Below are 15,860 nucleotides of genomic sequence, written 5' to 3'. Positions count from 1 at the left end.
TGGTTAGGTCCATTGTTCACAATAATGAGACATCCATCTCCCATAATGCAACAGTCATCTTGAAGACAAATGACTTGCCCCCATTTGAGGCAAACACACACACACACACACACACACACACACACACACACACACACACACACACACACACACACACACACACAAATAGGCACAAACAAGGGACAGTAATCACTGAAGCCCCTCTAAAGCAGACATGACTGAGCCTTCCAGGACTCTCTTTTACCTTCCTATCATCTATTTATGGACAGGTAAGAGCTTTTAATATCTAGAAGTTCATCTCTGGTTAGATTGAAGCATGGTTACTCTATTTCAGTCTAATCACCCCTCTTTTATTAGGTTTTTAATAATTAACCTTCAGAGGAGCATTGAGTCTCTCTATCGGAGTTCCTGTATAAAATAACTAAGATTAATTCACATCATTCAAGCATTAAAAACAACATATTTGGAGTTTTATCACAGTAAAATTCCATGGATAGAAGATTTAATTTTGAACTTCATATTTTTACTATTTGACTGCAATGCACTGGTGCCACTCACCCATATCCAACTGGGATACGCTCCAGCAGACCTGTGACCCACCAAGCTGAAAAAGTGGCCAAAGATCAGACAGTTACGTTTGTCTGGTCTTGAAGTGGACGGATACTTTCATTATGAGGTCCATGTGACTTACTGTCCCTCATATTTTAAAAAGAAATGAGAATTACGTCTGGATTGTGTTTCATCAGGTTCCTAGTTTATCAAAAAAACACAAACTCTCCCCATTCTTAGATTTTATTTTTCTTTCTGTCAAACTGTAACCCATCTTCATCCTTCAGGAGGAGTAGAGGGGGATGTGCTGGCATCTCTGGCCCCTCCAGTCCATCTGTCAGGGGAGCGGCTGGGCTGGACCCTACTGATCTGCATGGTGAGTGACTTCAAGAGGGGGCACCTAGAGGTCAGCTGGAGGTCGCCATCAGAAAGCTTCATCAACAGCTCACCATACAGCGTCACTGTGGACATCCGACATGGTGGCCATGCTGCTGTGGGAATCATCACAGTGGCAACCAATGAGTGGCCAACGTACAGTTGCTCTGTGAGTCACAGAAAACACCCAAAGGTCATCAGGAGACACCACAGCACCTCCTCAGGTTGGACCACACCTCATCACGAGTGAAATAATTATCTTCTCTCACAAATAGTAGAAATGAACTTTCTAACTAATACTTTGAAAGCCTTCTCATAATTTCAGATCATCATCCTGTCTGTAATGAATATGATGAGACAGAAGGTAAATTATTTTTTTGCAAGCGATTTTGTTAAACCAATCATACGGATGTTGGTGCTCATGTTGTTCTGTGTGGTTTGACCCTCAGATGTTGGTGTGTGGACACACACAGTGGTTGTGCTGATTATGAGGCTGCTGCTGATGAAAATCACTGTCTTTGACACTTTGATGACCATTTACGTTGTTCTTAAGTGGTAAGAGAAAACAAGTCTGTGTGCTTTGTAACAATTCAAGTAAGGGAGGAAAAAATTTTGACAAATGGTGAAATTGCTGCTCCATCAAGTGTAAGATCTTCATATATTTGATGTTTCAGACGTTTGGAGGTGGATGGCGTCTGATTCGCCATGTGAACTTAAAAACCAAACTATCCAGAGATGAGAGAGATGCTTGCCTGCTGGATGCATGTGCTGGATGAAGCATCATAGCCCACCGCTGGTTCTGCGATGGTGGCCTGATTGGATTGGACATCTCATTGATTAATTGATCTCTTACCCTATTTCTAATTGCTTTCCCAGATGGTGTCACTTGTGGCAGTCGGAAACACATTTAGTTTCTTATTAAAATCTAACCTCAGACAGATGGGCTGGAATACATAATGCTGTATACAAGGTTTAGAGAGCATCTGTGTGTGTTATTGCTCCTTTTTTATTTCTAAAATATTTAATTTGGCTCTTTATGGAGTTGTTGTAGTTCTCAGGAAGTTGTTGAGTGTGAAGTGGCATTCATGAACAGTTTGTACGTTTGCAACATTTTAACTTTATTGTTTTTTAAATAAAACACTTGCACACAGTTTTTGTCATGTTTTTTTTTTTTTTTTACCGTCTTCAGAAACACACTGACTTAGCAACACAGCACCACTAGGTGGCGAAACAATCACATCTAACAGTTTTTTTTAAATTATTATCCAACAGCAAGAATATGGAGCTTAACTTCCTCTACAGGACACTACGGTCATAAATAAGTTAGGTATGTCAACATTGACCAATCACTCTTCACCACACTGACACTCACACATGATGGAAGAGATCACATTGTCAAAGAAATGAGATTAAACATCAACAATCAACTAAATGGGGAATAATTTTACAGACTGTAAAAGGCTCGCGGTCTCAGAGGTTGGCATTTCTATCAGGTGTCAAATGGCAAACATCCCTCACATTTCACTGTCGTAGCACACGTCTTATAGCAGACAGTGTTTTAATGTCCTCTCACTTATTTGCAGTGTTTTATCTACACATATCCCATTAAGGAGCAGCTCGCCGATTCTGGCAGTAACAGGAACATAGTCTACAGTAGCAACTTTAAAAACAAGAGTGAAAGGGTGAGGAAGAAGAGGGAGCTGTTTTGTTGGTCACTGTTTTCTGTCTTTGGCTCAAATTTACAAAAACAAAGAAATACGGAAAGAAATCAAATACTTCTGATGTGATACACATACACACACACGCACACACACGCACGCGCGCACACACATACACAGAATCAGGGCTGAGAAAAGAAATGATTCATACAGCAACACAAAATAGTAGTTATGTATAGTACTGACGATATTCATTATACATTCAACAGAGAACAACTCACATTGACTGACTTAAAATGACACCGCGAGCGATATCAACTACAGGAAGAAAGATGCATTTGATCAAAGATGGACTCTCCATGTGGTCAACAAACTTCTGGAAGGATGACATTTTGATTGGAGGAAGTAATGGAGAAGAAAAAATACTGTCGTGGATTTGTTACTAAAAACTCAAATAAAGTGCATCTGTCAAAACAAACCTCCTCTGTCTGAGGTATAAAGAAAAAATCCATCAAATGACACACAAAAAACAAACTCTACGACATTACACTGTGCACTGTAGACAAGCTATTTACAGTTTGGCGTGTATATCCACACTCTTAAGTCTCCGACACACAGGTGCATCTGTGTCATTGTCAAGTGTCCAATCCAAGACAGATTAGGAAAGTCATCATCATCACATTTCCTGTTAGTCCTGCCAGGTAAGACCAGGTAGTCTTGACTGTGTCTCCTGTTCCCACTGGGAGCTCTTCCACCTTCTTCTACAAAAACACTTGTTCCCAGCAACCATACGGTTGACTGTTTCTTCCCCCACAAGACAGAGGATCAGCGCTCCCCGCATCAGTGCTCAACAAAAAAAACCTCTCTCTTTAGTGCACGCACACACAAGCGTACACACATGCAGGTCCACACAAAGACGTCCACTCTTAACTCAAAGTCACGCTCAGAGCACATGCCAGGAGCAGAGCGAGATGTTTCATAGGTTGAGAGTGTAAGGTGGGGGTGGCAGAACCACGGGGGTATATCCTCCATCTGTCGCGGTGTGGGTGGAGGCTCTCCATGTCCTTCAAGGCGCTGTACGCTGCTACTGTGAAGTTTGCATCCCCGGTGGTCAGGAGATCAAATACGCATGAGTGATAGTAAATGTCCTGAACCTCCAGCTGCTCCCTACAGCGTTCCTTTGCCACCTCCAAACCAAAAACCTGTATGGAATTGAAAGGGAATGCTTGTGTCTGTGAGGAGTAACTAGGCCGGCGCAGCTGCTGGAGCTGTAGGCCTACGGCAGGAGGGGAGAGGGGTAGGGGAAGATGCCCCGCCCGGTCGATGCGCTCTCCACTGGGGCAGCCGTTCAGACAGAGCTGCAGGTCCTGGGTGGCATCATAGGCTCGGGCCAGTTCCTCTGGGATACGCACAGCGAGGGTCAAGTAGCGGCCCAGCTGGCGAACGATTACAGTAACCCCAATATAGCCAGCGTGCAGCTCCACGTGGCGCCCCGGGCTGCGCTCAGAGATCCACAGAGCCCGGACCTTCCCAGATGCACCGTCTGCTCCAGCAAAGGTGTGGATGGGGTCTCCACTGCTGATGGTTCCATCGTCAAAGGCAGCAGGGAGGTTGTCTGTGACGGCCTGGTAGACCCTCTGGTCTGTGCAGCCCTCATACGGCTTGAAGATGATGGTGATCTACAGAAAGGATTCATAAGTCATTTTAAGAATAAAGCATGGTCAGTGCATGACATGAAATGCTATCCATTTCCAAAGTTCATTATTTTTAAAAGACAGTGGACTTATTTTATTTATTTATTTATTTATTTATTTATTTATTATCAAGTTCTTTTTATTTTTCTGTCATATATGGTAGAATTTTATTTACTACTGGTAGAGTCAAACAAGCATCTTTAATATTTGGGTTTGTCTAAATTGTGATCATTGATTGTCCGGATCAAATGAGTAATTCGATATTTTATGAACATTCAGTTAATCGGCAGCAGCTTTAGTGAACATTTGCTGCTTTTCTGTTGGGTTTTTTTGCTATTTTAAGTTGAGTCTTTTTTAGTATGATAAAATGGAAAAGTGAAGTTCCACTACTTATTCATCCTGTGTAGCCATGATTATCAATGATTATGATTATTAATCAATGTATTTAATTGCTTATGACAATTTACAACAGTCACAAGCATGGTTAAAACTCCCACCATTACACGTGTTATCGACTCTTATCACACTGAATTTGAGAAAAAGCCTAAATTACTTTTGAACAAGTTGAATGTGACACAGCTATACAAACATGCTGACACACACACACACACACATACACACACACACAAACACACGCACACGCACACACACACACACACACACACACACACACACAAACACATAAAAACACACAGGTTTCAGTGGTGAGAGGAGCCGGTGGCGGATAGAGGGTGTGGTGTGAGCATTACAGTTAGGACTAACATCATAGTTCCGGTGAATGGCTGCTTTGTTCACATGACAGCCGTGAGGAATGAAGCCTGGCAGGCCATTAAGTCTGTGTGTGTGTAGGTGTGTGTGTGTGTGCATGTGTGTTGTCCCTAATAATTGTGACTAATAACTTGCCCCACCTCTGACACAAGGTCAAACCTTCAGCTCCTCGGTGTAGCAACTCCACTATTTGCTTAATGTGAGTGTGTGTTTCTAGCAAAGTGTGCATGACTAAGGGTATGCAAAGGTGTGTGTGTTTTAATAATTAAAGATATTGACTGAGCTGGAGAAGACAGATCATTGAGGGAAACATCAACATCGCGTCTTTAACACCACAAAGATCATCTTTGTGTGGCTCCTTGTGTGTATGTGTCTCTTTTCCCATTAAGAGATAAAGACCTTTAACACACATAGTGCTTTAAGTCCAGTGCGAGGAGCACCACTTACCACTTCTGGGGCACACACTTGAATACTTGCAAACACACACACTTATACAGTGGGTCCTTTCACACATCTCATTCCAAATTATTAGTGGCTGGGCTGCATGGAGTCGTTAAACAACTGAGGTGTCCAAACGTCCACCCACAGATAAGTCACAACCCCTGGTTGTTTGCTTCACACCTATGACTAAGAAACAGAAAGAAAGGCGGAGCGGGGAAAGTTCCAGTCCCTCACACTGATAAGATTTATTACTCTGTGGCACCGAGTAGAGTTCATTACTGTGGAAGCATTCCTCAAATGCAAATGTGGCAGTTACCTAGATTTCACCACGTGCTCTCACTTAGAAAACTATTTTAGACTTAATAACAGTAAATTGATGCCCCCCCCCTCCCATTTTTTTTCTGTCTCCCAGTTCATATCAGTTCTTATCTCACCTTATTGGGTGCTGTGGCGCTGGAGCCCGGCACCACAGGAACATTAGTGACCTGCACCGACAGATAGTTGTTATCGATCAGCGGCCACGCTCCCTCCACCTTACAAGTCTGGAAGCTGTCCTTAAATGTCCTCAGGTGCGGGTCCCCAAATAGCCCACAGAACAGGTACCCAGGCCGGGCGTGCTCATGGCTGTGGCTGTGAGCCTGAGAATGTGTGTGTGCATGTACGTGGGAGTGTGCGTGGGCGTGCTGTGTGCGGCTGTGGTAGTTGCAAGGCTCGTGTTGAATCTCGGGGTGCGTTGAGGAAGTTGGACCATCTCTGGAACAATTCCTTTGGCTCATCAGGTCAGAGATTCCCAGCACAGCCGAGTGGAAGACCAGGTTCCCGCGGCAGGACTTCGCCGTCCGTTGCGTGCAGGCGGAATATGCACGTAAAGCCTTGCAAAACTCAATGTGAAGCTCATCCACAGCCGGAGTCAGGTGGGAGGTCAGGAATACAAAGTCAGTGGTGCACTTCTGGATGCGGCACTGAGGGGCGGAAACTTGGCACTGACCTGGAGAGAAAAGAAAGGTGCAGAAATACTGTTAAAAAAGTGACATTATTGCAATAACACCACTAGTGATAGGTGACTAATTAATGCACCTGATAACACAGGTATGCGTTACAAAGAAAACGGTCTTAACTAGATATTAAAAGTTTATACACACACACACACACCCACACACACACACACGGAGATGAAAGTGTACCGGCAGCTTTGAAGTTAACGTCACAATACTACAGTCTTGTTTGAATGAAAACCCATAAAACTAAGGAAATAAAACTTGGTTGTAAGTTGACATCAGCTAAATGTAATAAACCTGAGTGCGATAAAAAAGTAGTAAGATAATACTATAAAACTAGTATGATAGACGTACAAGGCAAAACAATACAAGGTGTAAAAACCATTTAAATACAGTGTAGCAGTGTAGATCTGCATGAAAAAATGTGCATTTATTGAAAATATCAACTTCTCTTTTTGTTTGTTTATGGCAGCAAGAAACCATTAAAAATTGACCATTCTGTCCCAGTATCCCCACTGGGAGCTAAAAGCCTCGGTTCAAACTGGTTTCTAAGGTTTTTATCTATTGCAACATTTCTGAATGTAACGAGGTTGAAACCAGCCTTTTATACGAAGAGAGGGAGTTGGAGCGAGAGGGAGAGATTAGAGACAAGACCTAATGCATCAGTCACAGTCTGCTCCTATTAGATTAAGCCGGAGAGAGGCTCTGCAGTGTATGGGCAGCTGCAAAGACACACACAAACTCAAAGACACACATGCTCACACACACACATACACAAACACACAAATAGCTTAACTTAGAATGCTGCCTGTGCCTCCATTAAGAACACACACACACACAAACACACACACACACACACACACACACAGTTGATCATCAGATGGTGGTGTGATCGACTGGGCAAAACCGCCGACTATATGGTCTTAGCTCAGATGAAGAGATGTCACGTCATCATTCAACCACCGTCCGCAGTCACACACAAGCAGCACATTCCTGCTCTTCTTGCTCGCTTATTTGATTTCGGGGAGGAAATCCGACCACCATTTGGGGGCAGTAGTGCTCTGAGTTTTAAAAATCAGGGTGCAGGAAGAGGCCCCACTCACACCACACTTCAGAATCTCTCTTGGGCCTGTTAAATACTGACACCAACCCACAGACACACACAGGTTGCCTTCAATGCCAACCACCGCTGTGCAGACGGTCTGAGTACTGAGCACACATTGTGTCTTTGACTGGATCGCCAACAGCCTCCTCCTTTCCGTCATATCTGCCCCACGGTGCCTTAATACCACTCCCAATCTAATCAGAGTGGGTAACAGAATCATGAGGTGCTCTAAAAACACACAAAAGCAGCCATTCAGTGACATTTTCTCAGCAGGGTGACGCAAGGAGAAGGGAATCAACTCTGTAACTGAAGGAACGGGGTTAAAGCCACTGATAGAAAGGACAGAAAGTACACTTATGTAAAGTTTCAAACCTTTCTGACAACAAACTTCTGATTAAGTTTCACACCAGCTCCCAATGCACTGATGTAAAGCTGAACCTTTGGTGAATGCTCCAAGTAAAAAGAGGACTTTCCTATTATTGATAATATTCTGAAGCATAATTTTGATGCTTGTGTTCTTCAAAGCGTCCTTGTGTCTCCTTTAGTGCTTCTCTTTCTAAACTGGAAGTGTTGTACTTGTTAAAGAAAATCAAGTGGGTGCAGATGAATCGATGAATACTGAAATATTTCTAAGACAAGAATAAAGGGCTCATGTGTGGATCCCATGCACGAAGGCTGCCCTGCACAACCAGATATTTTTCATATCCTGGGGTAAGTATCCAATACAGACACAATAAAGCATCCCATAATGCCCACACCACTCTTTCAACATCCAACCATCATATAGCCTTCTTTTCCACTACATCCCCCTTCTCCCAGCTACTTTCATCATCTCACAGGTCTCATCTATTTTCTCTCAAGCCACATCTGCTGAGATAGTTTTTTTTTTTTTTTTTTTGCCCCAGCTCAAATAATTTTCTTCCATCAGCACAATTCTGATAGAGCACTATTCTATTGTGTTCTCCATCTAATTCCCTGGCCGGGTCTCCTCGCCCCCTGGCCTTTTCTCCTCTGAGGTACCTTCTCTACCGATAGACAGAGGTCAAAAGATTCACCAGCTGAATCTCCAAGGCTTGGATTAGCAATACTTTCTCTTTTTCTCTGTGTTCTCTGATCTCCAGATATCAGAAAATTATCTTCTGGGATCAGTCTCAGCTGAGAGGAACGGTCTGAGAAGTACTTATTGATCACCTTATTGTGTGCACGCTCTCACGCAGATTTCCGAGCTTGGAGGTAGAATCCTTTACAGCATGAGCTCTCTTTCTCTAGAGCAGACACTAAGGAGGGCAAACAACAGTCAACAATTCAGACATTCCCGCCTCTCTGCAGACGCATGCAGCTGATGGAGCGGCAGCCAAATATAAAGTTCTAACAAATAAAAGTCCTCTGTTTGGCTGCACAGACTGAATAATACGCATTCTTTCCAGGTGACGAGCATGCAGCAGAAGGTGCCAGGAGGGTCTTTAATGTGAAATGGTCTCTCTGTTCTTGCCATGCTGCATGCAGAGGCAGCTTTACCCTGCTGCCTGAGACATGTTAAACTAATTACTGGAGGTGTGACTGGTCAACAGACAACAGGCACAACAGCTGACCCCCTGCACACAGCTATTCACACACACACACACACACACCAAATAAAAGCTTGTTTCTAGAAGGAAGACATTACAGTGTCTTCCACTGGATAAAAAAAATGTGTGTGCTTCCTAAACTTTCCGAAATTATTTTAAATCCAATGTGAATCATGGTAAATACGAAACAGGAACATCATTCTTGAAATCACTGGAAAGGGAGTGACATGTTTTTGTGTCAATAGCATCTTAGGAAGCTTTCACTGAATACTCTCTCTTGTTGAATTCTATGTTTTGCTTTCCATCCAGCATTTTGGTTCAGATCAGGATGCTTGCATGTAATCTTTTTTTCTTTTTGATGTACTTTTGGGAGAAAGGCATTACTACTCACTTAATTAAAAAACTCTACCTTGCATTACTTAATCGAGTTGGATGTCATTTCTCAGGATGCATTTTAATAATACGCATCATGCAGCTGAACATAAACTGTATTCAACCAGGGGTTTAGAGCACATGCTGACCTGATACTAACTTTTTACCAACATATTTAATCTCTGACAATGTCTGCATTCTTCAAACCCTTTCTGAGTAAAGATGTGATCTGTTATATATGGCCTTGAGGAGAGGTAGTCAACCTCTTCCCCTCTCTTCCCCTCCTCCATGAGCCATTAATGGGCAGACAGGAGAATGACGGCCCAGGAGAGGGGAGAAACTCGATCCGTCCTCAGACTGCTGCACTGCCGCTGGAGAGAGAGCTATTGTCAGGCAGCAGTGGGCCCAACGCAGGATCGGCCATGCAATTATTACTAAGGCTTAATAAATAATAATTACTATTATTATTACCATTATTATTATTATTATTATTATTATTATTATTATTATTATTATCATTATCATTATTATTATTATGCCACTGAACACAATGGAAATAGATGTTGGAGTTGTGCAGCGCACAAATGTCAGAGCAAAACCGCACAACAGAGTGGACAAGATGACAGATTTGTTTGTAGATTTGAGAGCAAACACACTGGTTGTTGCGGGGTTTAAACGCACTCACCTATGTGAGCACCGCAACAGAGAGCGATGATCAGCAGGAGTAGTGGCCGAAACCGGCGCACCAGAGACGGCGAAGCGAGGCGCTCAGCCCCGCGGCAACAGCATCCGGCTCTCCCCATCCCCGTCCATGCAGGGCCAGGAGGGGAGAGTGGACAGAGCTTCACGGGACGAGGAGGGGTGGTGTCCGGGCCCTCTCACCACTACTCCTTCTTCTTCTGCCTCTTCTTCCTCACTCTTTTCTCCTTCCTCTCCTCCGCGGGTGCGCAGGGGCATTAAAACACAGCTGCTCCGCGGAATGCAGGGCGGAGGGACGGGGAGAGGCGAAGCGAGGAGAGAAACAAAGTGAAAGCCAAAAAGTGACTCCGTCCACACTTTCACTTTTCACTCCGTAAAAATCTGCACCCCACGTGATTGGAGGACGCTCCCTCGGCGGACGCGCTCCTGCCGGGCTCCGGTCACTCTCCACTCTCTCCTCTCTGGTCCCACGCACTGTCACATCCCTCTCTCCTCCTCAGCCAGGCCGGGGTTTCTCCTCCACTCCTCCCCTTCACTTTCTCCTCCTCCTCCTCTGCCCCTCCAACAAATCAATAAAGAATCAACCAAACCCTGCTGTCGGAAAACCCGCCTACCACCTTACTCTCTCTCTCTCTCTCTCTCTCTCTCTCTCTCTCTCTCTCTCTCTCTCTCTCTCTCTCACACACACACACACACACACACACACACACACACACACACACACACACACACACACACACACACACACACACACACACGTAGCAAAAGAGAGGCAGAGAATGGAGAGTGAAGTTTACAAAACTTTATAGTTTGGAGGGCAAAACGTGTAAATATTTATGTTTTTATATGCTCGATTAAAAACAGAACAAATAAAGTACAAACATATTAAAACCAGATTAATGACGTCATTTGAAGATATTATGCTGCCTTGCAGCTCTTCATAGACTTTTTAATCCAGAAACAAATCCCTGCTCTCCCCACTGGATGACGTCAGTCTACTACGTCAAGAGTTTGTTACAGATTGAACACCTGGGGGGTATTCAGGGTCAGGTGGATGACTCCAGCTATTATTTATTGTTTATGCTATCAACATTTCACATATCTTCCTATGCAGATTTCTAATAATGGTGATCAGTTTCTACTAACTTCACTTGCAAACAACAAATAACAAATAAATAAAGAACAGGAGGAGATGGGCACCAACCTTTACATTGTATATGCACAAATCCGTGCAGTCAAAAAGTAAAACTGCAGAAGCTACTAGGGTGTAAATACCTTCTGGCAATTAAGACACTCAACACCACTATTGTTTTCTCCACCTCTGGCTGTGATTCATAAATGAATAACTTCACAAACACTTTCTCAAGGCTGTTCTGGCGCATTTAAAACTTTTTATTGCAAATGCGTTTGACCTGATTCAAACGCAAATAAATGATTTATGGATGAGTTTCAAAGGAAACTCAAAAGCCATTCAAGGGTCTTGGATAATCTTTTACTCAGGTGTTCAAGTCTAAATGTTTGTCTTCTAGTATTCAGGTTGTGTTTTGTCAAGCATGTGCTCTAAAGGTGTGTATTTGCGCAGGATTAGTTGAAATGAGTGACTCTGCTGCCTGTTGCACTCGACAATTCTGACAATGCATCTGTGGTTTAACTCTGCACGTATTTGTGTGTGTGCATGTGTGCGCACGTTCCAGTTCGTGTTAGTCAATAACTGCTGTTTTAATTGCTGTGTGTAATGGTCAGCCAGTTTCACAGTAAAATGACTCATCTGTCGTATATGTTCAGTCCCGGCCATAAGTTTGGTCATGGCCAGTCGCTCCCTACTGATTGTGTCAGTAAAATAAACAGACAGTCACTAAAAACCTCAGGATGGTTTGACATTAAGTGTTGCCATTGGAGGTGATGTTTGCACTTCAAATAGACTCTGATATTAGATTAAATTAGCTTCCTGTTTGTTCTAGACGTCTCTGATCTCACCCCTGAGGAAGTCTGGAAGGGTGAGGGTGACTATGAGTCATGGAATCTCGTCAGATGTTGTGCCGTAGTGTAAAAATGTGCATTACTGCATGTATGCAGTCTCTGCTTTGAGAGTAGACCTGGAACATACAGAAGGGTGAGAAATGATCCAAACAGTAAAGAAAAGTACCTAAAATTATCTACATTTGGGACCGATTACAAGGTTAATGCATGCTGTTGCAACAGTGGTAACAAAAAAAATAATTAGTAGGCATACAGTATATGCAGGGAGTGAAGAGCAAGAAGGTTGTGGGTTCAAATCCAGAAATGGCTCCCCTCCGTGTGGGCCCCCCTCCCTGTAGGTGCCCCCCACTTCTTCCCGTAGCTCAAAAACAACATAGGTGAGCTGGTGACATTAAATCGACAGGAGACTGTGAGCACAAGTTGTTGTTTGTCTCTATATGTTTGGGCGTGTTCACACAGTGACGAACTGTAAACCGGTCCAAAGTGTAACCTTCCCTCTCTCACTCATCAGCAGGGATAGGTGCCAATCAGCTTGATGGGAATCAAAGTTACAGAGTCACCACATCACAACGCAATTTCATGGGAAATTCAAAGCCAAGGTTTCAAACAGCTGCCTTCATCAAAGCCAAAATTGTAGAATTGTCTTTGATAAGAATTGTGTTCATCCCTCAGCAGAGATCCAGGGATTTCATGCTCTTTTTTCCGTTAATTATCTACCCAGCTGTATGTCCCGGATAACAAATACTGTGACAACACTTAAAAAATAGAGATTTAAAATAGCCTGTCTTACTAGCATGTTACTAAGGATGGAGAACATTTCAGTTGTGCTAGCATTCCAAACACAGTGTGCTTTATTCAATTACACGGGTGCATATGGTGCTATTCATCATGACGAATTTCATATTGCATTCCAATCACACATCTGCACACACACACACACGCACACACACACACACACACACACACACACACACACACACACACACACACACACACACACACACACACACACACACACACACACACACACACACACACACACACAACACACACACACACACACACACACACAAATCTGGATGACATCTTACCCTGTTAATTTTGTATTTCAGACTAATTCATTTAATCAATTACAACACAGCTGAGACCTGAAAGCAGAGGACCCTGCAACTCTCTCACCCCTTCAAGTCACACACACACACACACACACACACACACACACACACACACACACACACACACACACACACACACACACACACACACACACACACAACACACACACACACACACACACACACACACACACACACACACACACACGCACGGTAAAACACCACATGCATTCACTCACCGAGCCTCAGGCACAAAGACAGTCTGTTTCTGAAAATCCAGCTTGTCTTCACCTCTACACCTCTGCCTCCCTTCTCCACTTCTACTTCTTTCTACCTTCCCCTCACCCCACCTCAACTCCAAACAGCCCGTCATTCAACAAATGGCTCTCACAACTCCATCTACACCTGTGTATGCATGTGTGAGTGTGTGACTGAGTGTGTGTGTTGAGAGTTTGTATTGTTGTGGACATGTCACAGGCTGTGCTTGGAAAGGTGTTGCAACGGATCTCCAGTAATCTTTTTGACACACACAAAACCCACACACAGTCTCACACATATAAACTCAAACGAAGTGAACTTAGTGCAAAAGTTTAAAAAGTAATGCAACAATGTGAAAACATTTTGGTACAAAAGTTTATGTCATTATAGATATTTTAAGGTAAAGGAAATAAATAAATTGAGTATATTTAACTTAAATGATCAAAAATAATCATGTAGAATGACCAGTTTCACAATGGTGTATTATTGGATTATTAATATTGATGAATATAATTACTATTCTACCAGAGAGCAGTTACAATGATAATTCTGGTGGTGCTGTCCACCACTTCCAGTCATCTCCTCCGCAAAGTGTCTCCTATCGTATCAAGTTTACTTTAGAACACACCAAATTTACTTTCAAAATGCTGATAAACTACTAAAAATTATGTGATGTTGTTCTGCCAAGAGATTTCATATTTCCTTTCCGTTCCTCATTCTGACGCTGACAACATCCGTCTGACATTTCCCCTCTAATAAGTCACCTAAAATGACCACTTGATGAGTCCCCGCATGATTTTATGAATCCTTTCTCGTTATTCATTGTAATGCATGACTTCCTTCATGTACCATCTCTTCTTTGTGTTGATTAGTACTACAATGTTGGATAATGATGTTAGTCTTGAAATTTCACATTCTTTTTTAGTTCTAATTCTCTACTTTAAGAATCTTCTTCCTAAACTGGTGTTTCCAAAGGACGGAGTCAAATTATTTATAAAGGCTTCTGTAATTTACAAAGTCAGAACTTAAAATTGAATAATACTTTATTTAAAAATTGAATTTAGAAAAGTAACTACCTACTGCCATTAAAACAGAGTAAAGCACACATTCAGTTTCTGACTCACAGACGAGGACTAAAGGTAGAGGCTGCAGGCGGGTATATCTGTGTGATCCTGATGTGTGACATTAGCTTAAAAGATAAAATCCAGGAATCAAAGTCTCCTGTATTGCCAGTGGAAACTCAATCTTTTAATAGCGTGTTTGATAGCTACTCCTTTCCAAGGCCAGCTCATGATGTGTTTTACTGGAGTTGGCTTTATCAGACCTCTTTTGTCTGCACATTCACTTCAATGTAACAAAGACAAGACAGGGACTGAGCCTAGTTCCAGCTGCTTCTATGGGAAAACTGTCAGAGTGGGAAAGCGAGAGTGCTCAGCTCGGTTTATCTCTTCAAAATGCTTAACGGAAAAGTAACGTGATCAGAGAGCTCAGATCAGCAGGAGAGGATTCCAGAGAGGGAGAGATTATCACATTGATCCTTCTCTCCTTCCTTCCCTCCCAATCCCATCGTCTTTTCCTAAATGTGGCTCAATCATGTTCATTGATTCACTGTTATAGAACCAAAATAAATTCATGACACCGCAGTTTAAAATAGAAACCATGGACAGAAATAGGACACAAAACCACATGTTTACATTTGTGTCACATGTGTCATATTCTTCTCTCTCTGTTTGTTCTTGATCTTATTTCTACAGGACTGCATGTTTCTGGAGTTTACGCACATTGGTTGGAAGTTACTGTGTTTATTCAAGTTCTAAACATTAGTACAACTCTGTCCAGGTTGACATGTGTTGATGTGGATTATTTGCCAGAACGTATGAGTGAAGAAATCTGAAGAACGCAAAGACACATCGGCAAACTGATAAATTATTTAATAATATTTTATACACAAAACTTTGAGGATTTACCAGGAGATATATTTGCTGACGGTTGAGAAGTGATTATGATTGTGAAAAATGAAACATCTAAGGAATAAATGTAAAATTCCATCACCACATCGAAAATCAATAACCAAAAAGTAATCACAAGATAATTCATGTAATGTTATTTATTCACTCTTTATCAGCAGCTGGTTCAGAGTTAATCTTAAACCATTTACGAAGAAATATGGTGTATATATATGCACATGTAGTATATTTTCACATATTGTTTTGTAGAATAGCTCAGTAATGCCCAGTAACTCACTTTTATCTACTCTTTTACAAAATATTTGGGAATTAT

At 42.5% G+C, this 15,860-nt stretch overlaps 1 protein-coding gene and 1 long non-coding RNA gene across 2 annotated transcripts; one reads left to right on the top strand and one right to left on the bottom strand.

Annotated features, from left to right (window-relative positions):
• The first annotated feature begins 201 nt into the window (after positions 1-201).
• On the top strand, positions 202-1,971 carry LOC137593176 (uncharacterized). Its single transcript, XR_011035093.1, has 5 exons — positions 202-269; positions 837-1,148; positions 1,250-1,288; positions 1,374-1,479; positions 1,599-1,971. It is a non-coding gene; the product is annotated as an uncharacterized lncRNA (long non-coding RNA).
• Positions 1,972-2,083: 112 nt separating this feature from the next.
• On the bottom strand, positions 2,084-10,755 carry rgmb (repulsive guidance molecule BMP co-receptor b). Its single transcript, XM_068311823.1, has 3 exons — positions 10,214-10,755; positions 5,920-6,473; positions 2,084-4,261 (listed from the first exon to the last, which is right to left on the bottom strand). Exons 1-3 carry the CDS (start codon positions 10,329-10,331, stop codon positions 3,509-3,511), a joined length of 1,425 nt encoding a protein of 474 aa, XP_068167924.1. The 5' UTR covers positions 10,332-10,755; the 3' UTR covers positions 2,084-3,508.
• Positions 10,756-15,860: the final 5,105 nt, after the last annotated feature.

This window comes from Antennarius striatus, chromosome 3 (assembly GCF_040054535.1).
Source record: "Antennarius striatus isolate MH-2024 chromosome 3, ASM4005453v1, whole genome shotgun sequence".
Lineage (NCBI taxonomy): Eukaryota > Metazoa > Chordata > Actinopteri > Lophiiformes > Antennariidae > Antennarius > Antennarius striatus.
This window is presented reverse-complemented; position numbering and strand designations above follow the sequence as displayed.

What these genes read in the sequence shown, in the direction of transcription:
- rgmb (XM_068311823.1), bottom strand. Translation starts at nt 10,331, where the DNA reads ATGGGGAGAGCCGGATGCTGTTGCCGCGGGGCTGAGCGCCTCGCTTCG. An exon ending in CTGTTGCGGTGCTCACATAG is followed by an intron (nt 6,474 to 10,213) that starts GTGAGTGCGTTT and finishes TTTTCTCTCCAG; the next exon opens with GTCAGTGCCAAGTTTCCGCC. An exon ending in GCGCCACAGCACCCAATAAG is followed by an intron (nt 4,262 to 5,919) that starts GTGAGATAAGAA and finishes TCCTTTCTGTAG; the next exon opens with ATCACCATCATCTTCAAGCC.